Source organism: Gorilla gorilla, chromosome 15 (assembly GCF_029281585.2).
Source record: "Gorilla gorilla gorilla isolate KB3781 chromosome 15, NHGRI_mGorGor1-v2.1_pri, whole genome shotgun sequence".
NCBI classification, from domain to species: Eukaryota; Metazoa; Chordata; class Mammalia; order Primates; family Hominidae; genus Gorilla; species Gorilla gorilla.
In genome coordinates this window covers 69,800,887-69,826,740 of record NC_073239.2, presented here as the reverse complement: position 1 = coordinate 69,826,740, position 25,854 = coordinate 69,800,887, and the positions used below count along the sequence as shown (strand labels likewise).

At 39.1% G+C, this 25,854-nt stretch overlaps 1 protein-coding gene across 4 annotated transcripts in view; it reads left to right on the top strand.

The window, feature by feature from the left end:
• FERMT2 (FERM domain containing kindlin 2) overlaps nt 1–21,646 on the top strand; it is a 94,206-nt gene extending 72,560 nt beyond the window's left edge. For 2 of the 4 annotated variants that reach the window (XM_019010053.4, XM_019010051.4), the window contains 10 exons: nt 223–330; nt 3,528–3,662; nt 4,662–4,711; nt 5,963–6,087; nt 14,042–14,148; nt 14,273–14,494; nt 17,879–17,899; nt 18,448–18,572; nt 19,208–19,349; nt 20,379–21,646. In XM_019010053.4, coding sequence (XP_018865598.1) covers nt 223–330; nt 3,528–3,662; nt 4,662–4,711; nt 5,963–6,087; nt 14,042–14,148; nt 14,273–14,494; nt 17,879–17,899; nt 18,448–18,572; nt 19,208–19,349; nt 20,379–20,552 — 1,209 coding nt within the window. In that variant the 3' untranslated portion in view covers nt 20,553–21,646. The remainder of the gene's footprint in view (nt 1–222; nt 331–3,527; nt 3,663–4,661; nt 4,712–5,962; nt 6,088–14,041; nt 14,149–14,272; nt 14,495–17,878; nt 17,900–18,447; nt 18,573–19,207; nt 19,350–20,378) is intronic. The other 2 variants (XM_019010054.4, XM_019010052.4) reach the window with 1 other exon arrangement.
• The last annotated feature ends 4,208 nt before the right edge of the window (nt 21,647–25,854 follow it).

Sequence of the window (25,854 nt, the reverse complement as noted above, 5' to 3'; positions counted from 1 at the left end):
ATGTCATTTTTAATGGAAAATTAGATGTGGGCATATATAGGCATGTCTGACCCCATAGGTATCCTTCTAATAATACTTGATTGTAAATAAAAATTCTTGCTTGTAAATTAAGATCCCAGGAAAAAAAGTATTAAATTTTTCTTGTGAATTGAATATTCAGAGTTTGAAATTTTTCAATGGTAAAGGTCATATATTACAAAAGAACTATTTCTCTTGCTGCAGTATGATGCAATCAGAATCAATCAGCTTTACGAGCAGGCCAAATGGGCCATTCTCCTGGAAGAGATTGAATGCACAGAAGAAGAAATGATGATGTTTGCAGCCCTGCAGGTAGTTGAAAGGTCTAGTAAATGGGACTTATTCGGGTAAAGGGTAGGGAGGTATTTTTAAACAGTAAAGTGGAATAGTAATTCCAGTAACATTTCACGAGACAGAATTTTTGCCATGAAGAAAGTGAGTAGACACTTAGGAAAGCAAAACAAATACATTTTAGTTTGATTTTTAATCTTTTCCAAGAGTTCAGTGGTATACTTAAGTACTTTTCTCTATTTTGTAGGAAAAAAATTATCCTCTCACCCCCAAATATATATCTGCTCAAAGCTCCTCAGTTTTTCCTTGGAAAGAAAATATTTATTAAAAATCAGATTTCTGAAATCTAATCTGAAGCTTACCTGTATAATTTCATAAATAGCCAGGGATGATACAACACACTATAAAATGGGCTGTAGCAAAGCGATGCTTTTAGGTGATAAGATTTAGAGAGACTAGTGGAACCAAACTTTTTTCTACAATGATAATCCTTAAGTAGATAGCTAACATTGTCCTTAGATTAAACCAGTTTTTTCATATGTGGTTCTTACATACCACCTCCTTCAGAATTATAGGGGAGCTTATTTAAAAATTAATTATCCACTTCATGAATAACTTTAAGGTGGCATCCACACATCCACATTCTTACAGATACTGAGGTCCGATGACCAAATTAATTCATCTTTCTTAAATTTCAGATACCCGAGTAATGCTTTGGCAAGTATTCCCAGTTATGACGGGATTCTAGGTTCAGCCTAAAGTCCTGATGAAGTTGGTGTTCTATAAATAACAGAAGTACAGGAAGCAGAGTTGACATTCAGTTGAAGAACTTTTCACTGTAGAAAGGATTTTGTTTTTCCTTAGAACACAAACAAAAATGCTCTCAGTCTTCCAAATGCCTTCTTTTATGCATCCAGAAAAGTTTTCAGTTGTGACCCAAAAAGTTGCCATTAGAAAGTAGAAAGCAAGAATGGGGAGTGAAGTTAGCAAAAAAAAAAAAAAATTAAAGCAAGAGCAGCTAATTTTCACCTTAGTTTACATAATGAAAGGAGTGGCAAAGAAGCATAGACAAGGAAAATCCCAGGTGACAGATGGATTAATCAGTTATTTTCTAGGGACTTGATTAATGAGCCAGTTAGGATCCTGTATTGTGTTTCCAGATAATTCTGACTCTCTGGTGAATTTCTTGAATTAAATTCTGGAGCAGTTTGTTGGGAGTCCCCTCACGTGGTTATGGCTTTCTTCCTGCATCCTCCTTACTTTGATACAGGCTTATGATTTTCTAGTGGAGGTTTTGCCAATGATAGAATAATAATACCTGTAAAATATGTGTGAAAGACCACAGATTTTATACTGTTGCTTTATTTTTGTATTAAAAAATAGTACATGTTTATGGTTATTGTTTTTAAAACCAACAGATGCCTATTATATGCCTGGCACATAGTAGGTGCTCAAAACGTGTTTGTAAAATGAGAGTACACACAGTTGTGTTCTCACAGGAATGGCATGATTCTGCAGCCCACCTCCCCGAGTGTATCTTGGGCATTCCATATCAGTACAGAAGGAACACCTCAGAGACCACAGGTTTTAGTTCATGGAAATGGAATGGTCTCAAACCATAGCCCTCCAAGACCATTTTAGAATCTAGATATAATGAGAGTATTTTGACATACAGATTTGAGTTGTTGGAGGCTTTCTGAGAGACTGACGCTAAGGTTGTAGGAAGCCATCTAGTACCACAATAAGGAAACTGTGAAAGTATGGTGAGGAGGAGATGCCTAGAATTTTTTCTTTCAGAGAGAACCTGTACTCCGAAGTATACTCTCCTTGGGACATCTGGATCCTTGTGTAAAGTAAATTTACAATAGTAAAAAGAAGCAAAATAATACAAAACAAGAAGGTGGGGATAAAAAGTAAAGTAGATGAATTAGTAACATTGTTTTTAAAGCATTTAAGTCAGAGTATGTATTAAGAAATTTAAGATATCCCTTGCACTTTTGAAAGCAAAGCTGGATTTTTTAAGTCCCATTCACAGCCAGGATTTCTCCAGTATGACTCATAAAGACATTTTGCATCAGAATTACCCAGAGCAGTGAGTAAAAATGCAGATTCCAGGCTGGACCCCAGACTTCCTGAATCAGGATCTCTGGAGTAAACCTAAGGATCTGTATTTTTGACCAATTCTTCACCAGACTCTTAATATACTCTGACATTTGGGACCTGAGGGCCTCAACCTCTACTTCATTTCCCATAATTTATGAACATTGACATTTCTACAATTGTAAGATCTCATTTCAGCACAATTGAAGTAGTCAGAGACTATTCATTACCAATCACTAAACCTTAAAACACAGAAGAACATTGGTAAGTGGCCTCAGATTAGTTCACTAAATGTTCCCATGAAATGAATGTATTAAATGAATACTTTAGACATTTGGAGTGCCACTTGTTGCTTTGAAAGGTAATTGATTAAGATTTAAAGGTTCTGCTGACCTTTGTAGAAAACCTAAGGCTTAACATAATATTTGTTCTAAGTCACTTACTGAAGTATATTTAAAATCAGTAACTATTCTGTATCCCAAAATTTTCCTGTCTACATGTGAGTAGTCATCACTACTCACTACTCTCTCTCTGCCCCCTCCCCACCCACGTATATGTGGGTGTCCATGTGCGTACTCACGTACAAACATTCTTAGATATGAGAATACAGAGCATGAAGCAAGGATGGGGAAAAAGTGGAGCTTTAGCTTTTGACATAATAATGATGACTTTCTCCTGGGTAATAGGAGCAGTGTACAGCATTCAGTGTTCATCAGTTTCTACAAAAGACCTTATGCATATTCTGTATGTTCATTCAATATTTCTTGATAACAGGCCCTGTTATAGACACAGGACAGATTACAATGAAAAAAAAAAAGTCAAAAATCTCTGTTAATGTGAAGTACAGTTGAGGACCAGTTAACTCTCTTAAGTCTTAGGGCCCCCAAATGATGAATTCATTGGTATGTGTCCAAAGACCCTACTTCTTTTGGATAAGTATTTATTAGCAGGTTTAGGATATTGATTTCAGGTATTTATTTCCTATCGTTCTAGTTCCTAGACGCTTCTGTCTTTTCAAATTAGGTCCTGAAAAGCATTAAATATAGATTCAGATAGTAATTTCATTTTAGAGTTTTACAGTTATAGCAATTATTTTAATAAAATAATTCTGGTTTCAGTATCATATCAATAAGCTGTCAATCATGACGTCAGAGAATCATTTGAACAACAGTGACAAAGAAGTTGATGAAGTTGATGCTGCCCTTTCAGACCTGGAGATTACTCTGGAAGGGGGTAAAACATCAACAATTTTGGTAGGGTGAATCTTTTTTTTACCTACTAATTTAGCTTGAATAGATGCATTCCATTTTGTGGATTTAGGTTCAAAGTATTTGGGGGTGGTGGAGAGAAATATTTAATGCTTTAGAGAGAGAAATCAGATGTTAATTTTTCAGGAACTTTGAGCAAAGTGGTTTATTTTGAGACAGGGTCTCGCTGTGTTGCCCAAGCTGGAGTGCAGTGGCACACGTCATAGGTCACTGCATTCTCAAACTCCAGGGCTCAAGCCATTTCCTACCTCAGCCTCCTGAGTAGCTGAGACTACAACCATGCACCACCACACCTGGCTAATTTTTTATTTTTTTAAGAGATGGGGTCTCCCTGTGTTGTCTAGTTTGATCTCAAACTCCTGGCCTTAAGCAGTGCTCCCGCCACTACTGGGAAGTTTGTTTGTTTTTAAAGTAATAATGTATTAGTCTGTAGTGCATTCAATACAGTAAGAATAGATCTAATACTCTCATACTCTGCAAATTCTTTTACAAGTGGTGGGAAGACATTTCTGCAGAGGAAAATAATCTCAAGTCATGGTAAAAATCCACTTAGTGATGTGCACATTTGAAATACTACAAAAAGAAAAAAACAGATCTCAGGAAAATTGTGAAACGCTGGGTTTGGTTTTTAAGTATAGGGATTAGTTACTGCTGAAGAAACACTTCAGGCCTTTTACAATGTACAGATTTATATGCAGCTACAAACAGTTTCAGCACTATTAAAGATAACATATTCTTATGGGTTGTATAAATTGCCATTTTGATGAAAATTTTGTTAACCTTTTATGCTATTTGAAAATGCCTTTGTACCAAGGAGAATATGGTCCATAAGACTATGTAATGTGATTTTGTTGTTTAAATCTTTATCATTGTATTTCATGTCGTTCTGTTTATTAAGTAAGCTAGTTCTTGATATCAGATACCAAACATTAGAAAGAATTTCAAATATTAAAAAAATTAAAAAAGGATTTAACTCTCTCCTAGGGTGACATTACTTCCATTCCTGAACTTGCTGACTACATTAAAGTTTTCAAGTAAGTACAAAAAGGAGGGATGCCAAATATTAATAACTGTCAGTTTTATAGTCATGGTCACATTATTGAAACTAACTGTTAAGTTTGACTAACAAACGCATCTACTGTAAAAGGATTTACCAGTTAGGTGAACACCAAATTACCACGAGAGAAAATAACCACTTTTACGAAATTAAAATCACAATGCTCATTCTTTTATCAGATAAACATTTTTCTTTAAAAAAAAAAAAGATTGTGAAACCTAGATTGCATCATACAGATGCTGAAACATAGTAATACAGTGGCACAGCCCCTCCGGGCCTCAGTTGGAAGCAGTACATAATGAACTGTGTCACTGCCAGCGATTATTTCCTCGTTCAGAGCGCAAGATTCTATTGAACTCTGTTCATTTGTTCATGGAACACTTTATGTAAAGTTCTAGTATATCTGATCAAGATTTTTAACACTCTATCCAGCTGTATTCCACAGAATCAAGAGAGCTCGGCATTAAGGCAGAGAGGAGAAAAAGGAAAGGAGGTGATGTGGAAAGTACTGTTTTCTACTATATAAGATATAAAACTACTCTAGAATAAACCATTTACCATAGCTGAACATACAACAGTTCAAAATATGGAACTTCTGAGATAAGGGCATGATTTCAGATCCACTACCCTACCCTTTCTCCTTCCCCCTTGACCCACCTTTCTCATCTACCTGCACCTTTCCTTACACACCTCATGACTGCTCTGTCATCTTCCTTCTGTGTTTGATTGGAGTGGCAAGTTAATGTCACCATTGGAATTTACCCCAGAGAAAGAAGCACATCCCCGACTTTCAGTCCTGCCAGGTAAATTTGCATCTTTATAGAGGCTCCAAGGCAATCCTGCAGACACCCATAAACCTGCAGGTAATTACAGGATCTAGGAATTTTCCAATTACTGACATTTACTTCACCTTTCTTTTCCTACCCTTCCCATGTGACCTGCTAGTTAGTGATAGATGTGATGGCTACAGCTGCAGAATACTGGAACACAGGCCCTGCTGCCTTTCTCTTCGGAATGCTGTTTGTGTGATCTTCTAGAGTAGATTGAGAAGGGAGGCTTGCATCCAGTAACAGTAGCACTGACTAATAAGACACTGACCAAGGGGGATCGATTTCAGCACGTGTAAAACTTGACCCCAGACTTAAATTAATATTGTGAAACTTTGCTAATATAGCGTTAATAAAGTTACTTCAAAGTGATTTTGTTGTTAATTCTCTTTGATACATAGGCCAAAAAAGCTGACTCTGAAAGGTTACAAGCAATATTGGTGCACCTTCAAAGACACATCCATTTCTTGTTATAAGAGCAAAGAAGAATCCAGTGGCACACCAGCTCATCAGATGAACCTCAGGGGTAAGGAGAGCCTGGCACGGCTGTTGTTGATGGTGGCATCCCCATTGGCCTAATAGTCAATGAGCCACTTGCTGGGATAAACAAGTTTTTTTAAAAAATCAATTTCTTTACTCCTTTGGGTACTTGAAAAATGTTTAGATATGTCTCTTTTACATAGTCCTTTTCACAGTTTTGAAGTATTCAATTCCACATAAATATTTTGTTGTAATCTCTTTGTGCAGACTTGACCTGAAATGTATGATTCAACTTTTCTTTTTTGTTTTTTGAGAGGGAGTCTTGCTCTGTCGCCCAGGCTGGAGTGCAGTGGTGCAATCTTGGCTCACTGTTACTTCTGCCTCCCGGGTTCAAGCGATTTTCGTGCCTCAGCCTCCCCACTAGCTGGGATTACAGGTGTGCACCACCACACCCAGCTGCAAGTTTTCGTCATGTTGGCCAGACTGGTCTCGAACTCCTGGCCTCAATTGATCTGCCCACCTTAGCCTCCCAAAGTGCTGGGATTACAGGCGTGAGCCACCGCACCAAGCTGATTCTGCATTTCTAACTTGTCAAGTAAGCTTACGTTGTCTTTTGATCTTCAGCATTAAGGACATTTAGAGTTTCCTTATTCTGCAGGGGCTGCCTCCTTGTCTGTTTTGGATTCTGCCTTATTTTAAGCCACGTTGTAGTCATTCCTGGGCTTTCTTCTTCGACATCCTGCTCTTCCTCACCCTCACTGATGACAGGCTGCTCCCACTCAGGATCCGCAGCCTCTGAATTTTCCTGGCTCGCCAGTAGAGTAGCTGACACTTTCAGGGTTTGGGCAAGTCCTTCCCCTTCCCCTTCCCCAACACCTCTTCCTCACACAGTTTTGTCTTTGCTCTCATCCTGGCTTCTGAGGCCGCTTCAGGATATTCCTCGGAGGCTTCTAGCTGACACCTTGAGTCTCATTGGTTTTCTCTTGTCCTGTCTTTTCAAATCCAAAGCTATCTCAGATCTAGGGTCTGGTATTTGGGTTGCTCATTTCCTTTCCCTCAGGGCGTTTGTGGCAGGCCTGCTTCCTACAGCCTGGGCTAAGCCTGGATGAAGCCTCAGCTATTGGCTTTGTTTTGGATTTTGTTTTTCCTTTTCTTCAGTAAGGTCTATGACCTACAGCTTAATTTTCTATTTCAGTGATTTCTTCTATTGGTTCTTCATACTGCTCCTTCACCTTTTTCATCTGATGATGCCCTGGCTCAGCTGGTAGGCGAATTTCCTCTCCAGATTAGTCTGGTTCTTCTGCAGGTAGATGGCATTCTGCTGCTCACTGTGATTTCTTTGCAGAGCGTTAATGAGCCTCTCACTTGGGGTAATACTTTTCAATAAAATCACCTGGTTCACTTTCAGTTTAGATACCACTTCTCCAGAAAGCTGTATCCCCTGAGGACCACTCTCCCGTGAGCACACACCCTTGGCACATGGCATGCCTTTTGGATGATGCAGTCAGTCAGCTGGCTCCGCATTGTCTGTTCCACAGTCCTCTCACTGTATCTTCCCTTAGAAGAGCAAAGACTAAAAATCTAAAATACACTTTCTAGACTCATTTCCAGTGAGACTTAGATTCCAGTCAGGTGCATTCATGGGAGACTTAAATTCGGAATAGAGCTAAGGGGTTAGAGACACAGAAAATGAAAGGAGGGAGGTATTACTAGGCGCTGGAGCTAACACCTGCAGCCATGGTTTCCTGGTTTCCCACCTGCTTGATTATAGCAAAGGTTGCGCCACCCTTGGCAAGCCAGTTCTGAGTTACTCCTAGTGGCCCAGCCCATCTCTTCTTTGGGTACATTTGTACGTACACATATTTTTGTAGATAAGGCCTTTCTAACTCGAAGTATTCAGATGTGGACAACAGCACCAGGGAAAAGGGCTCCAGACTGATTTCACAAAAATGACTCCTAAAACAATTTCATTTAACACTTAAAACACAGAGGTGCTTTTCCTGATTCATATTTCTAAATTGTACTTAGTACAGTCATGTATCATTTAACAGTAGGGATACATTCTGAGAAATGTGTCACCAGGTGATTTTGTCATTGTGTGAACATTATAGAGTGTGTGTACTTACACAAACCAAGATGGTATAGCTGACTGCACACCTAGGCTATATGGTATAGCTGATTGCTCCTAGGCTACAAACCTGTACAGCATTTTACTGTACTGAATACTGTAGACAACTGTAACACAATAGTAAGTATTTGTTATCTAAACATATCTAAATCTAGAAAAGGTACAACTTGGCTGGGCGCGGTGGCTCATGCCTATAATCCCAGCACGTTGGGAGGCTGAGGCTGGCGGATCATCTGAGGTCGGAAGTTGGAGACCAGCCTGACCAACATGGAGAAACCCCGTCTCTACAAAAAAAAAAAATTAGCTGGGCATGGTGGCATATGCCTGTAATCCCAGCTACTCAGGAGGCTGAGGCAGGAGAACTGCTTGAACCCGGGAGGTGGAGGTTGCGGTGAGCCGAGATCACGCCATTGCACTCCAGCCTGGGCAACAAGAACGAAACTCCGTCTCCAAAAAAAAAAAAAAAAAAAAAGTACACTTGTATAGAGCAGTTTCCACGAATGGAGCTTGCAGGACTGGAAGTTGCTCTGGGTGTGAGTGGGTGGTGAGTGAATATGAAGGCCTAGGACATTACTATATGCTACTATAGACTTTATTCAATAATTTTCTTTCTTCAAACCTTTGCTTACTGTAACTTTATAACTACTTTTAACATCTTGACCCTTTTCTAATGACACTTAGCTTAAACATTGTACAGCTATACAAAAATATTTTCTTTATATCCTTATTCTATATTTTTTTTGTATTTAGATTTTTAATTTTTTTTTAACCTTTTGTTAGCTTAAATCACAGGCACACACATTAGCCTAGGCCTCCACGAGATTGGGATCATCAATATCACTGTCCTTCACCTCTGCATCCTGTCTCACTGGAAGGTCTTCAGGGGGAGTAACAAGCATGGAGCTGTCATTTCCTCTGGTAACAATGCCTTCTTCTGGAATCCCCCTGAAGACCTGTCTGAGGCTGTTTTACAGTTAACTTTTTTATTTAAGTAGAAGTACTTTGTAAAATAATGATGAAAAGAATAGTATAGTAAATACATAAACCAGTAACATAGTCATTTATCATTATCAGGTATTATGTACTATTTATAATTGTACATGCTACATCTTTCTATTACTGGCAGCAGAATAGGTTTGTTTACACAGATGTGAGCTGTGATACAGCTACAGTGTCACTAGGCAGTATTTTTCAGTTCCATTATAGTCTTATGAGTCGTATATGCAGTTCATTATAGTCGCTATCGTATATGCAGTTCATTGTTTACCGAAATGCTGTTACGCAGTGCGTGACTGTATATTGTACATTAGGATAGATTTACTGTATTTCAACACAGTGTTGAAATCTGTACCCTAGTACATGAGCTCTGCCTAGTAGTCACTTAAACCATTGCTTTTAAAGTTACGCAAATTTTAAAAAAATAGAAAAACTCAGTCCTGGGTAGACAATTGCTATTCCCACATTTTGGAATTCTGTAATTTACCTGAAACTCTTAATTAGGGTCACTACCTTCCTCTCTCAGTCACGGGCGTTTCACTTTTGGGTCTCTGTCATTCTTTGTTGCTCTCAGGATCTGTTGCAACCTTCTCCTGCTTCCCTCTTCAGCTGCCCAGGACCAGCGTAAATGATCCACTGTTGACTTTGAGACTAAATCTCTCTTCTGGCCCCTGTTCTCACTGTCCCTGTTATATCTTAACCTTCTTCCTGTATAACTAAGAGGTCAAGTCCTGGCATGGAATTAATAAGTTTATAAGCTGTTCTCAGTTTTCATCCCACTGCTCCCAAGTCCTCTCAAAGGACTCATCACACTGATCATCACACTCATCACAGGCACCGCACTGATAACACCTTGACCAAGAATCAAATGGTCTGAATGCTGCTCTTCTACTAAACAAGCCCTATGATTTTTGTTGTTTCATTTTTTGAGACTATGTTGTACACGCTTATCTCCAACTCTTGGGCTCAAGCGATCCTTCCACCTCTGCCTCCCGAGTAGCTGACACTGCAGGTGCACACCACTACACCTGGTTTAGATCTGTGATTTTGGAAAGATAGCACATCTGGGCCTATAGTATCTTCTTCTGGGAAATGAGAGTGTTAGACTGGATGCCAAGGCTTCATAGAGATCTAAAATTCAAAGTTCTTAAAAATTCATTTCAGCTAATACTAAGTGAACTCCTGTGCCACAAACTGTGCTGGGTACTAGAGATACAAGGAAGAACCACTTACAGTCTCAATCCTCAGGATGGTTTAGAGCATGTTGGGGAGATAAAATTACAATTGGGGTAAGAAATAGTACTTTGGAAAGGAAAGGAGCAAGGGGTAAGGGTGTTCTATAACTTAATCTTCAGTGAGGATGGAGAGACTTCATCGGGGATGGAGAGCCGGGCACAGTGGCACATGCCTGTAATCCCAGCTACTCAGGAGGCTGAGGTGGGAGCATCACTTGAGCCCAGGAGTTCAAGACCAACCTGGGCAACATAGCCAGACCCCATCTCAAAAAAAAAAAAAAAAGCCTAGAGAGTTTTGTGCTGCTGGAAAATAGAATTTAAGGGGAAGGATGAATACTTCCTTAATAGCTATTGAATCTGATTCATGCTAACATGAGAGGTAGTCGCAGAAGAAACTGGCAGACATTAGATGATAAAAATGGTAAGGAGATTGTTTTTTGAACTGGCAGCAGTGACGTGTCACTGAAAGAACATTAACACAAAAATGACAAGATCCATATTTATACCAGTTATGGTGCAGAGGAGTCATTTTAGAGAGATGATAGTAATCCAAATTAAGGTAATCAACATGGGATGAGAAAAGGGGCAGATTGAATAGATACTGAGGAAGTTTGGTCAATAGTCTGGGTGACTTATTTGGGAGGAGGTTGAAGTGGGGTCATTTTTCTGACTTGTGCAATTGGGTGGATAGTGTGATACTGAGATAAGAATGTAGAAGATGAGAAGAATGTAGAAAAAGGAGCTGGGTTTGGGGGGAAAGATGAGTTTAATTTGGGGATATTTTGAATTTGAGGTGCCTGTGGGATGTCTATGTGGAGCTAGCCTGTAGACATTGGATTGGGGGGAGATGCACATGCTACAGATACTGATAGGGTAACAGCAGTAATGGTAAGTGCAGCCATTGCAATGGTTGTCTGTAATGTGAGAAGACAAGATGAAGAATAGAACCCTGCAGATCACCCATGTTTAAGAGACAGGGCAGGTTAGAAGGGGACCTTGCAAAGGAAACAAAAAAAAAAAAAAATGCATAGGAAGACTATGGCAGTGAAGTATGATGAAAGCTAAGATAAAAGTTGTTTCAAAAGGACAGAGTAGTCAACAGTGTCCAGTACTGTAGTAAAGTAAAGTAGTTAGGCCAACATAGTATCTAGCCATGTAGTTCATGACCTTGATAAGAACAAGTTAAGTAGACTTCAGTGGTTTATTGAGTATGGAGCCAAAGTACGTCACTGAGAAGTAAATAAGAGACAAAAATGGCTGGGCACGGTGGTTCATGCTTATAATCCCAACATTTTGGGAGGCCAAGGCAGGTGGTGGATTGCTTGAGCCCAGGAGTTTGAGAACAGCCTGGGCAACATGGTGAAACCCTGTCTCTATTTTAAAAAAAAGAAAAAAAAGGAGGCAAAGCTTTTTAATGAACTTTATGACAAGGAAGGGGGAAAGAGGTAACAGAAAAGGGAGGTAGGTTGTGGTGTAAGATGGGAGAGACTCAAGGAAATTAAATGCTGGTGGAAATGTGACAGTAGAAAGAAGGAAATCTAGTGTCTGAGAGGGAGGATCTCAGTGGTGGAGCAGGGTTGCTCGGATGGTAATGAACTCAGCCCACTTGGATAGGAAAGCTGGAGGATGAGGGATGCCTCTTGCACTGCGTGGAAGCAAGGACAGCTAAGTTTATCTTGTAGGGTGGCAGGAAATGGATGGACTTAACTTCTGGTGGCTTTCATTTTGTTGGAGAGATAAGAGGTGGAGTTGTCCCTTGAGACCAAGTGACATTGTAGGATGTCTGAGAAGATTTGAAATAGGCATTGTTGAAAATGTCTGTATAAGCACAGAAGGATGCAAGCATAAAGGGCCCAGCTGAGGTTGGTATCCATGAATCTCTAGTGAAACCTTTTTTTCTTGCTTCTTCCCATCTTGCAGTGCTAAGCAGCCTGAGTATAGGCAAGGAAAAGTTAGAGGGATTTATTTACCTAGGGTGCAGATTTTGCTAGGAGAATGTCTAATGTGAAGACAGTGAGTCTCGGCAGTTGGAGTTGATGTCCAGTGAATGTGGTCCAGGCTGGTTGGGAAGGAGGGAGCTGTTGCTTCCTTCTGTTGCTGTTGGGGAGAAAGTGGAGGGGTTGCAGCATAGGGTTCCTCAAAGAGTTAGGATTAGAGATTGTGATCAGAATTGGCTGTTTGCATTTCATCTTTCAGATGTACACTAATTGGGTAACTGAGGAAGTCCAGTGGTTGCCGTGGAAGTAGATAGCTGAGGTGGCATGGAATGGGTGTTTGAGATGTGGCCCCTGTAGGCCTCTTGAGCCTATACTAGTGCCTGAGTTACCACCCTCTTTGTCTCTCCTTGTTTAGTTTTCTTGTTTTTTTAAAAGAGGCCTAATTATTATGGAATTGTGTACTGTAAATCCTCTTGAATTATTAATGATATTTGTGTAAAAGATTGTGTACTTTCAAACAACTGTTTCAACTTTACACATTAAACAGTTCATCACACATGTTCTCATCATTCTAAAGCCTGTATAAAAGGAGATATAAAAGAAGAAATTTATATGTAGTAAATATTTTAAAAAGAAAACAAAGGGCAGGGGGGAATCTACCAAATTTATGGTAGGAGTTGCTTCTGGGGAGGAGAATAAAGAGGGCCTCTCCTTTATCTAAAGTGTTCTTTTTATTTAATACTAAAATATTTATGTAGACAGGGAAAATGACAATTTTAACATTTGTTCTTCTGAATATGGAGTGTGTATGATCTTCTTATATTCTGTGCCAAGAGGAATTGAAAAAGCAAGCCCTACTAACAATTTAAAATTTTCTTCGTAGAGCCTACTGCATGATCATATGACACTGTGCTTTGTTCATGTCATTCTCAGACAATTGGAATAAGCTTTAGGAAGCTTTGACATGTGTATTATCTTATTTATCCTTAAATCATCCCTGTGAGGTAGAGTTCAAGGTCAGGAAATGTCGACTTAGAGAAGTTAAATGGCCCATAATTATTATTAATAAGTGACAAAGAAAGGTCTGGAACCCAAGTCTCTCTGACTGCAGAGCTCTACTTCGCTATATTTATTATACTGTTACTACTTGTTTATGCCAGCTGTTATGCCATTATCTAACACCTAGTTCAGTAAATCTGCACTCCCTTCTGTAAAGCCTCCTACAAAGTGAAATTCTGAAGAGAGTTTCGCTTTTGTTGCCCAGGCTGGAGTGCAACGGTGCGATCTCAGCTCACTGCAACCTCCACCTCACAGGTTCAAGTGATTCTCCTGCCTCAGCCTCCCAAGTAGCTGGGATTACAGGTGTCCACCACCACCCCCGGCTAATTTTTTGTATTTAGCAGAGACATGGTTTCACCATGTTGGTCAGCTGGTCTCAAACTCCTGACCTCAGGTGATCCACCCGCCTCGGCCTCCCAAAGTGCTGAGATTACAGGCGTGAGCTACCACACCTGGCCTGAATACAGTTGTTTTCATTCCAGCTTCCCAAGTATATGTGTATGTTACCTTCTGCAGCGGATGCCTTCATAAAGTACTATGGCAAAATCCAACATGTTAAGATGCCACAAAATGAGGACTGCTTGTATTGAGTTGAGATTTCTTAAAAGTAAATTTAGCCATTTTAATAAAAATTTTTTGTTACAGGATGTGAAGTTACCCCAGATGTAAACATTTCAGGCCAAAAATTTAACATTAAACTCCTGATTCCAGTTGCAGAAGGCATGAATGAAATCTGGCTTCGTTGTGACAATGTAAGTTTTCCAATTAAAAATACACTTCAATTTTCTTAAATGAGTTGACCAGTCATCCTTATATTTTATACTTGAAAGACCCACCTCATGATACATTACACACATCAGTATTTCTTTTCTCCAGGAAAAACAGTATGCACACTGGATGGCAGCCTGCAGATTAGCCTCCAAAGGCAAGACCATGGCGGACAGTTCTTACAACTTAGAAGTTCAGAATATTCTTTCCTTTCTGAAGATGCAGCATTTAAACCCAGATCCTCAGTTAATACCAGAGCAGATCACGACTGATATAACTCCTGAATGTTTGGTGTCTCCCCGCTATCTAAAAAAGTATAAGAACAAGCAGGTACTTACTTCATTTTACTTCATCTACTGTGCTGGTTTGTTTTGATAATTTTGTACATAACTTTGTTTTTCCCCTCTTAAACAAAACTTTTTAGTCTTAATTTTGTATCAGGTGGTTAGAATATAAAATACAGTTAGAGTATCCCTAATCTGAACCTCTGAAATCCTCCAAAATCTGAAACTTTTTGAGTGCCAACATGACTCTCAGATGCTCATTGGCACATTTTGGATTTCAGATTTGGGATCCTCAACTGGTAAGTATAATGCAGATATTCCAAAATCCAAAAAAATCTGAAACCCAAAACACTTCTGGTCCCAAGAATTTTGGATAATGGATACTCAATCTGTAGAAAATAAAGTAACCTTTAGTCAGTTTAAATTGGTCATTTAAAAGAAAATCTTTATCATTTTAATAGAACAGATAAGGACACAGAATAGTTGAGAACTTACTCTAAACAACTTGCAGAAATCATTCTGTTAACATGGTGTTCTTTCAGACATTTTAGGGCATTGAGTATGGTCTCAATGCTTTGTGTTCCTTAATTTATTTAATTTTATTCCATATATAATTAAGTAAATGTGACATAAAGTGCAGCCAGCATTTCTCAACAAAATCTATAATACCTGCTCTTGTTGAAATTGGCTTTTCCAGCTTTAGAAAGAAACTTTACAAGAGTACATTTTTAGCCGTGTCTTTTCTTAACGTTTTCAGTCAGAACCTAACCAAAATTTTACACATAGTTACACAGTTTGGTAAATTTTCATTGAAATTTGCTTTTGTTCACTCTGTTTAGTATTCTTTTCTTTGGAAATTAATACCATAAAAGGGCTGCTACTTAGGAAAATGGTTCTTTGGTACAACATAAAAAGTCCTTTACAGGGGAATTTCACTTGGGATAGGCCCTGGTATTCTCTGCCCCCAACATCATGCCATAAAAGGAAAAGGCTTTAGTTTGGGGGTAGGGGGACGAAGACCTTTAAAATAAACATTTTGTTTTTATCTAATTTTGTTTTAATCTTTGTTAAGGAATAATTTTAAAACATACTAAAAAGGCTCAATGAAATGCCCAGAACACTTACTAATTCCTTAACTTTAAATATAATATTATTTGGGTCTAAAATTATTTCTACCTAAATGTTCAGAAGTTTTAATCACAGAATATTTGTCTTTAAGTCTCAGAGGTTGTGTAAGCCTAGAAATTGTTTATCCCATGGTCATATGATGTGGGAGTAGTAAGGAATGGAGGAAATGCTGCCCTGGGGAACTGTATGGAATGTAGATTGTAAGTTAAAACGAGAAAGTAAAGCAAGTGCTAATTTCATTTTTCATTCGTAGTTATTTAAATATTTTAAAATTACTTATACAGAATCTTGTTTCTAAAAGTGAACTTATTTGCCTTCAAAGGCAATAAGTAATTTCAAACCTGACCAATTTTATCATTTCACAGTAAGGTATCAGGGAGATAAAAGAGCTTAAACGAGAGCTGCCACACATTGTTTTCACTGTCAACTATTTGTTTTCTCAGAAGCCTTTTAAATGATAGTTCTTGACTAGAAACTATCAACTGAAGATTTATCTTTAACTGACAGGAGGACAGTTTGTGTGTGGTCCATGGTTAAAGATCCTTCTGGCCTTGCCTTTCATGTTGCCATCTAATCAAATGCACATTTTTAACCCTCCTTTCTCTCACTAGAGCTATAGGTTAGATTTTTTGGTGTGTATTTTGTTCTCTTTGAGGCAGAGTCTCTCTGTCTCCCAGGCTGGAGTGCGGTGGCACCATCATAGCTCAAGCGCACTGCAGCCTCCATCTCCCAGGCTCAAGCAATCCTCCCACCTCAGCCTCCCTAGTAACTAGAACCACAGGCACGCACTGCCACTCCAGGCTAATTTTTGTATTTTTTGTACAGATGGGGTCTCGCTATGTTGCTTAGACTGGTCTCAGACTCTTGAGCTCAAGTGATCTGCCTGCCTTGGCCTCCCGAAGCACTGGGATTACAGGTGTGAGCCACCACACTCTGCTGGAATAGACTTACAAATTGTTGGCCAGGCACAGTGGCTCACGCCTGTAATCCCAGCACTTTGAGAGGCCGAGGCGGGTGGATCACTTGAGGTCAGGAGTTTGAGACCAGCCTGGCCAACATGGTGAAACCCCATCTCTACTAAAAATACAAAAATTAGCCAGGCGTGGTGGTGCACGCCTATAATGCCAGCTACTTGGGAGGCTGAGGCAGGAGAATCACTTGTACCCGGGAGGTGGAGGTTGCAGTGAGCCAAGATGGCGCCATTGCACTCCAGCCTGGGTGACAAGAGTGAAACTCTGTCTCAGAAAAAAAAAAAATGTTTCCAGAGAATAGCGACCATGATGTTATTGCCCTGGTGCCTAGTAAGTAGTGACATTCAGAAGTTTAGTTGCTACTGTGTGTCAGATACCACACTAGTCACACTGGACATAGTGCTCAGTAATTATTAAGCTGTATCCAGTTGCATTCTGGAGGCTGTAGGAAGATGTGCAGGCCACAAGGACATCATTCTTCCCTACCTGGGCATAGACTCGTAGTTTTCTTTTGGGTCTATCCAAATAACCTGTTGTATTTAACCTACTTTAATTCCCTTCAATTATACATCTTTTAATTCCCTTCAATTATACATCTATTAACTAAACATGCTATGGGTATTTTTAAATAAATATGACTCTCAAACTGGATTTTTAAATTTTGAAGAATTATTCTATATGTTGATTTATGTTAATCTAAATGGAAATGACTAATGCCATAAAGCCGAAATTCCTCATGTAGTATACGGCATCTCTTTATTTTCCCTTCCAGGAAAAAGGATGCAAAAAACACATGGTAACTGAGGGGTTTGCTTTTCTTGTGTTAAAAAAGAAACGGATGGGCACTGCACTTATTTTATGCCTTCAAATTCTTATTTCTGAAAAGCAGTGCATGGATCATATTATCTGACTAAATCTGAGAAGACTTTAAAGGCTTTTGGATACTTTTATTTTGCTACTAAAATAATTGGCTTTACCCTAACCTGTGAGAACTGGGTACACGATGTAGGGGGAAAGAAATATTTGCTCTTTTTATCTTCTCCCTACAAATTTCTACCCTTAGGTTCTTTAGCAACATTTAACATTCTAAAATAATGTGGAGTGTTTCTCAGTGTTCTAAATGGAAAGTAATTGCTGCTTCCTCATTTTCATTTTTCATTCTTGCATTTACTTTGCTTGGTTTCTACCTAAAGTAGTTTTTTGCATGACTTTTGGCTGGAATTTTGGTTTGCAGGTGACCGCAACTTTTTCTTTGCTTCGTTGCCATTTTTTCTGATTGCCTTTTTTTTTCTTTCTGCTTCCTTTTTCTTTCCTCGCATTGCCATCTACAGCCAGGCTATATAAGAGATTTGGTAAGTTCTCCATATTTACCACAAAAGAAAAAGAATAAATAAAAATTCATAGCCACAACCTTCCCTCATGGAATTTACCCCAGTAGTGAAATTTAAATTTAAAATAGAAATGATTATGGTGATTTCAAGTACCTTAAAGCTGCTAACAAATATTCCTGCTAGAAACATGTATTCCAGGTGTTCATTCTGATTATAGACATAGTGCTAAATTTAATTAAAACTCATGTATATGTGGATTAGAATGTGCTGTTCTGTAATAGTAGTACCGTTATGTGTATGCATTTGGAATATGTCTCAAGTGTGGCAACTATGTACTCCTAATAGTACTTTTTGTTGATATATGAAAACTGAAATTAAGACTTATTTTGAAAAATCGTTATACATTACATTATTACAATGTCCAAATGTAGCTTCAGATATTTTGATTTCAACTCTTACAATATGATTTTGGGGTACGGGGTGCGTAATTCAATCTTTTGATCTTTTGTCTCAGTTCTCCCATGAGAGAATAATGTTCAGTGGTAAAGGTGATGTTTACTCATGTTTAGATAACAGCGAGAATCTTGGAGGCCCATCAGAATGTAGCTCAGATGAGTCTAATTGAAGCCAAGATGAGATTTATTCAAGCTTGGCAGTCATTACCTGAATTTGGCATCACTCACTTCATTGCAAGGTCAGTGGTTCTAAGCATCTATGTGTAAACCTTAATCTGCATTTTTGCTTAATCTACCTCATGTAATTAGATATTAAACATCTAAAGCATACCTATGTAGACCCATTAACTCATATTACAGTAGAATTCAAAGACTGTTAGAATGTATTTTGTAAGCTTTTAATTTCTACATTAAAAATTCAAGATAATTGTGTTTGTTTTACTACTAAGAGAATAGCACTCTTGGCCAGGCACGGTGGCTCACGCCTGTAATCGCAGCACTGTGGGAGGCCGAGGCGGGTGGATCATGAGGTCAGGAGATAGAGACCATCCTGGCTAACACAGTGAAACCCTGTCTCTACTAAAAATACAAAAAATTAGCGGGGCGTGGTGGTGGGCACCTGTAGTCCCAGCTACTCGGGAGGCTGAGGCAGGAGAATGGCGTGAACCCAGGAGGCGGAGCTTGCAGTGAGCTGAGATCGCGCCACTGCATTCCAGCCTGGGCAACAGAGCAAGACTCCGTCTCAAAAAAAAAAAAAAAAAAAAAAAAGAATAGTACTCTTTTAGGGTTAGAGAGAACACTTACCTTGAAGAAAAGCAGTCCAACATGTTCCCCCACAACATGTTTTTAACTGTTCTTTTCTTAAATGTTATAGGTTCCAAGGGGGCAAAAAAGAAGAACTTATTGGAATTGCATACAACAGACTGATTCGGATGGATGCCAGCACTGGAGATGCAATTAAAACATGGCGTTTCAGCAACATGAAACAGTGGAATGTCAACTGGGAAATCAAAATGGTAAACTCGTAACAATGTTACTTGAATATAGTCTTTCTCTGATACAAATTAGTATATTAAGAATAAAAAGGCCTATAAATTCTGATGATTATTTGTACCACCACCTCTTAAAGTACAGACAGACCGTGGTTGACTATTCATTTCTCACTTAAATTTGCCTATTTCATAATTAGCCCAGTTACTAAAATTCTAAGTGCATAATTTGCTTAGAATGTTGCCTTTTTTGTCTTTCTGTAATGGATAAAGCCGATCTACTCTGAAATAGCAGCTACTGTTTGTTGAATGCCTACCCTGTGCCAGACATGATACTAGAGGCTTACATTAGTACCCTGTCTCTAAACCTCATCACAGCCTTTTAAGGTAGTTGGATTACCGTACGTTACAAATGAAGACACTGCAATAGAGAGACTTGAGGGCCATCATTGTCTATGACCACGCACAAAGTAACTACAGAATCATTTCAAACTCAGATGCTTTAGGCTGAAAAACCTGGCACATTTACCACTGTACATCATGTTGCCCCCAGTCTTGGAGTATACGAATATCATTTAAAATGAACCATCTTTTACTAATAAGTCATTTGGTTTAGGATCATATTGGATTTATTGTATCAATTCCTATTACTTCAAAGAATCTTATATTTCTGAAATACTCAAACGTGATACCTAAAGTTTAAGTATCTGAAGCGAATATTAAAACACAGGAAGTAGGCTTTCCTGCACGACTTGAAGAGAGGCATTCTCATTAATTGAATCACCAGAGACCATTTGAGAACTGAACGACCTAAAACCCTTGCATTCCTAGTCTTCCTTTTCAGAACATGAAAACTTAAAGTGTAGGGGAAGGGCAATAAACTTAGCTTCTTCTTTGGGACTTAAAGCATTATTAGTTTAGGTTTTAGACAGACTGATCATTTGAGGATCAACAAGTGTTTTGTGATACGACAGACTTTAAGTAGCACAGTAGTTTTGTGTGGACCCAGCCACCTAGCATTTGGGACAGCACTGATGGTTCTTGTCTTTGTTCCAGGTCACCGTAGAGTTTGCAGATGAAGTACGATTGTCCTTCATTTGTACTGAAGTAGATTGCAAAGTGGTTCATGAATTCATTGGTGGCTACATATTTCTCTCAACACGTGCAAAAGACCAAAACGAGAGTTTAGATGAAGAGATGTTCTACAAACTTACCAGTGGTTGGGTGTGAATAGAAATACTGTTTAATGAAACTCCACGGCCATAACAATATTTAACTTTAAAAGCTGTTTGTTATATGCTGCTTAATAAAGTAAGCTTGAAATTTATCATTTTATCATGAAAACTTCTTTGCCTTACCAGACCAGTTAATATGTGCACTAAACAAGCACGACTATTAATCTATCATGATATGATATAATAAACTTGAATTTGGCACACATTCCTTAGGGCCATGAATTGAAAACTGAAATAGTGGGCAAATCAGGAACAAACCATCACTGATTTAAGCTAGCCAAACTAAGAAACAAGCCATCTATTTTAAAGCTATCCAGGGCTTAACCTATATGAACTGTATTTATCATGTCTAATGCATGTGATTTAATGTATGTTTAATTTGATATCATGTTTTAAAATATCCTACTTCTGGTAGCCATTTAATTCCTCCCCCAGCCCCAAATAAATCAGGCATGCAGGAGGCCTGAATATTTAGTAATGTCATTGTGTTTGACCTTGAAGGAAAATGCTATTAGTCCGTCGTGCTTGATTTGTTTTTGTCCTTGAATAAGCATGTTATGTATATTGTCTCGTGTTTTTATTTTTACACCATATTGTATTACACTTTTAGTATTCACCAGCATAATCACTGTCTGCCTAAAATATGCAACTCTTTGCATTACAATATGAAGTAAAGTTCTATGAAGTATGCATTTTGTGTAACTAATGTACAAACACAAATTTTATAAAATTGTACAGTTTTTTAAAAACTACTCACAACTAGCAGATGGCTTAAATGTAGCAATCTCTGCATTAATTAAATGCCTTTAAGAGATATAATTAACGTGCAGTTTTAATATCTACTAAATTAAGAATGCCTTCATTATGATCATGATTTGCCACAATGTCCTTAACTCTAATGCCTGGACTGGCCATGTTCTAGTCTGTTGCGCTGTTACAATCTGTATTGGTGCTAGTCAGAAAATTCCTAGCTCACATAGCCCAAAAGGGTGCGAGGGAGAGGTGGATTACCAGTATTGTTCAATAATCCATGGTTCAAAGACTGTATAAATGCATTTTATTTTAAATAAAAGCAAAACTTTTATTTAATATTTATTTTTGTACTTGTTTTTAATGTTTACATAGTATTAATTCAGTAGAAATGAACTTCTGCCTTTTGGAATTGCTTTGCCTGCATGTTATTTTGTGAGAACAACTGGTTAGTATTCCACAGCGTTGCCAGATAGAGATACTTTATCTCAAAGATAGTCTTTCACCTCAATTGAAAAGCCCTCATTTTCTTAATACTTAAAAATGAATGTGTAATATCTAAATGTTAGAAATGTACTTATAAATAGAAGTTGGCTGTGGCAGAATTTGTTTTAAATAACAAAATTATTCTTGGTTTACAAAAAAAAATACATTTACGAATTTACTCCCAGTCATTACTGCTGTCATCATTCAAGACTCAGATTTCTAGTCCTTTACCCTTTGCATGTAATTAGACCAATCCCTGTTGATTTTCCCCTCACACAGCCTTGCATCTTTTCTCTTGTCATTGCTGTCACCGTCATCCAAATTCAGTTCTTTGTCCTGTGCCTGCTGTAGTGTGGCACCATCTTAAGACAAGGCTGTGATGACATTCTCCATGACTTTTCTTTGTACTCTAAAGCCATAACAGGCCTTGCTCCAAAATCTAAGAGCTCCTTTCCACTAAACATTTTAAAATATACTCCCTTTCCTCATCTTTAGTAAGTGACTGTGCAAGTCACCAACTTACATGTCACTTACTAAAAGCCCCAAAACATGTTTGATTGAAACCACACCTATTCAAGTGCTTTCTAGTCCCATGGCCTCCACACAAGTGAGAGTAGCCTCCGTGCTGATTGCCACACCTCTGGTTTGCCCCGCTGCCTTCCCAGTGATTTTGAGATTAATCCAGCCCCAACATAGCGCTGGCTGCATTTCAGCGCTAACGACTCCTTATTGCCTACAGGATAAAAGCCAAAGTAAAGTGCTCAGAGGTTTTGTACGGTCTCCGAGCCCACATTTTCATCCTTATCTCCCAACAATCTGCATTCCAGTCCAGCTGGGCAGCTCACATTCTCCACTTTGCACTCATGCATCTATCATTCTCCAAGTCTGGAATGTCTTTAGTCCTGGACCTTCATCCAGTTTGTATCTGTCTACACCTCATCTGTCTAGCATTTTAGAAAAAGGTCAAGTGGGCCTGGGGCGGTGGCTCACACCTGTAATCCCAGCACTTTGGGAGGCAGAGGTGGGTGGATCACGAGGTCAGGAGTTCAAGACCAGCCTGGCCAAGATGATGAAACACCGTCTCTACTAGAAATACAAAAATTAGCTGGGCATGGTAGCACATGCTTGTAATTCCAACTACTCGGGAGTCTGAGGCAGGAGAATTGCTTGAACCTGGGAGGGGGAGATTGCAGTGAGTTGAGATTGTGCCACTGCACTCCAGCCTAGGCAACAGAGCAACACTCCATCTCAAAAAAAAAAAGGCCAGGCGTGGTGGCTCACGCCTGTAATCCCAGCACTTTGGGGGGCCGAGGCAGGCGGATCATGAGGTCAAGAGATCAAGACCATCCTGGTCAACATGATGAAACCCCGTCTCTACTAAAAATAGAAAAATTAGCCGCGCATGGTAGTGCACACCTGTAGTCCCAGCTACTCAGGAGGCTGAGGCAGGAGTATCGCTTGAACCCAGAAGGCGGAGGTTACAGTGAGTCAAGATCGCGCCACTGCACTCCAGCCTGGGTGACAAAGTGAGACTCCATCTCAAAAAAAAAAAAAAAAAAAACAAAAGACTCAAGTGCTTTTTCTTCCATAAACACTTTCAAGTTTCCTTGCAGCCAAAAACTCTCTTCCTCCTGAACTGCCATTGAATTTGGTCCTTCTGTGGAACTAAAGAGTAATCGTCCTTATTATGGTTGAGTATATCATGTTGCCCCTAACATAGAATTGTTACATCCTTGAGGACTGGATCTTAGTGCTATGGTTTCTACTTAGGATCAGTTACACATGGGTTTATTGAATATAATGATGGTTATTTTGGAAATAACCAAATTATTAACCAAACCAAATAACCAAAGGAATTATTATTAGAACTCAGAATTTGTGTAGCCTCAGTATAGTTTAATACAGAGCAAACTAACTTGGACACCAACTATGCAATAGGAAACACGCTAAGTACTCATACTCTCTCAAGGATTCATACAATTCAGCCTCTTCATTTTATAGATGAGGCTCGGGGAGGCCAATTGACCTGTTTAAAGTCACACATCTATGATTACTGCCAAGGTCAATCATATCCCTATCTAGTAGTAGTAAAAACAAACCTTTCATGAATTCTGAGAACACTATTAGTAGTGACCTCTCTAGAGAGAACACAGGTCTGTGAGAATACCAGCTGGGACTTCCAGAGACCTAGCTTCAGCTTTCTGCTCCATGTGACTCAAGCTCATGTGGACATGAAAGCACTGGTGACAGAACCCCAACCTAGCTCCCATCCAATTCTTTCCCTTAAATCATCAGGTTAGAAGCCTGCTGGAAGCCCCTGGCAGGGCGCAGTGGCTCAAGCCTGTAATCCCAGGACTTTGGGAGGCCGAGGCGGGTGGATCACAAGGTCAAGAGATCGAGACCATCCTGGCCAACATGGTGAAGCCCCGTCTCTACTAAAAATACAAAAATTAGCCCCAACTACTCAGGAGGCTGAGGCAGGAGAATTGCTTGAATCCGGGAGGCGGAGGTTGCAGTGAATCAAGATTGTGCTGCCACTGCACTCCAGCCTTGGTGACAGAGTAAGACTCCGTCTCAAAAAAAAAAAAAAAAAAAAAACCTGCTGGAAGCCCCCTGATGCTGATGTAATTAATCAGTAAGTTCAACTCAGTACAAATTATGTTTTACATACTGTGAACTTTCAAAGTCAGGGAGCTAGAGACATGAACTTTATCAAGGAAAAGCCACATGCCATTCTTGACCCTCTACTCTTACAGAGGCCAAAAAGCAAGTACGTCACAGACTATACTGTTATTCTGTATATTGTATTTTTACTTTTTAAAAAAAATGTTGAATCTTACTAAGATGCTTTTAAAGATCAGTTAGTGATGCAGTGAGATCATAATTTCTATTCCTTAAAACTAAGTTTTTTTTGTTTTGGGCTTGTTTTTGAAACAGAGTGTCACTCTCGCCCAGGCTGGAGTGCAGTGGTGCGATCTCAGCTCACTGCAATCTGCGCCTCCTGGGTTCAAGCAATTGTCCTGCCTCAGCCTCCTGAGTACCTGAGATTACAGGCACCCACCACCACACCTGGCTGATTTTTGTATTTTTAGTAGAGACAGGGTTTCATCTTGTTGTCCAGGCTGATCTCGAACTCCTGACCTCAGGTGATCCTCCCTCTGCGGCCTCCCAAAGCACTGGGATTACAGGCATGAGCCACCGTGCACAGCCACCCTTATAACTAAGTTTGATAACGGATACAGATGTTTTATACTCATCACTTAAAACATGGTAACGTCTTCACTCATCACGTCAATAATTCAGAAAGTCTGAGCACAAGGCTTTCTGAAGTCCATCCCTTTGTGACATATTACATCACTGATACTGAATGGATAACCCTGCACAGCCGCCATCTTCTCTCTCCTTAATTCTAAAAACAGACACTGAGTTACAAATCCATCACTCACAAAATGTTTTTGTAGCTATTGCATCATCACCTCTTTTTGTCCTATAAATGGCAGAAGAAAGGCAAGGATGAGTTAACTTGCTACATCGGTGCAGACCTAATGAACATGGTACAATTAGTTGATCCAACTGTTACTCTGCTGATATATTTCCACTCATCTCTACAAAGTAAGATCTAGGAAGAAGTTGTTTACTGGAGAGCTCTGTTCTCTTCAACAAATTAACTGTGTCTTTATCTGTTTGAACTGTTTTGGTCTGGCAGCTCAAGAATGAGGGAGGTGGCAGAGATAAGTGACAGGAAATGGGAAATTTGCAATCTGGGTAAAGGGAGTAAAATTCTCAGAGTGAATTGCAGAGTTACCCAGAACAGGAAGCAGTAGCCAAAAAAGCCTTATCTGGTGACCTTATTTCCCACTGTGTTGATCCTCTCTTGTTTTCTCTGCTTTATTTAATAAACAGTACAAAGTTTCCCAGGCTGATTGTGTACATTAAAATTCCCTAAATAAACAGTTATCAACATACACACACACTCTCAGTTGGGTTTCCCTTTTGATATTTGTTCATGGGCCTGCATATTACTAAAAATTACAAGCACTTAAAATAATTTGAGACCATTA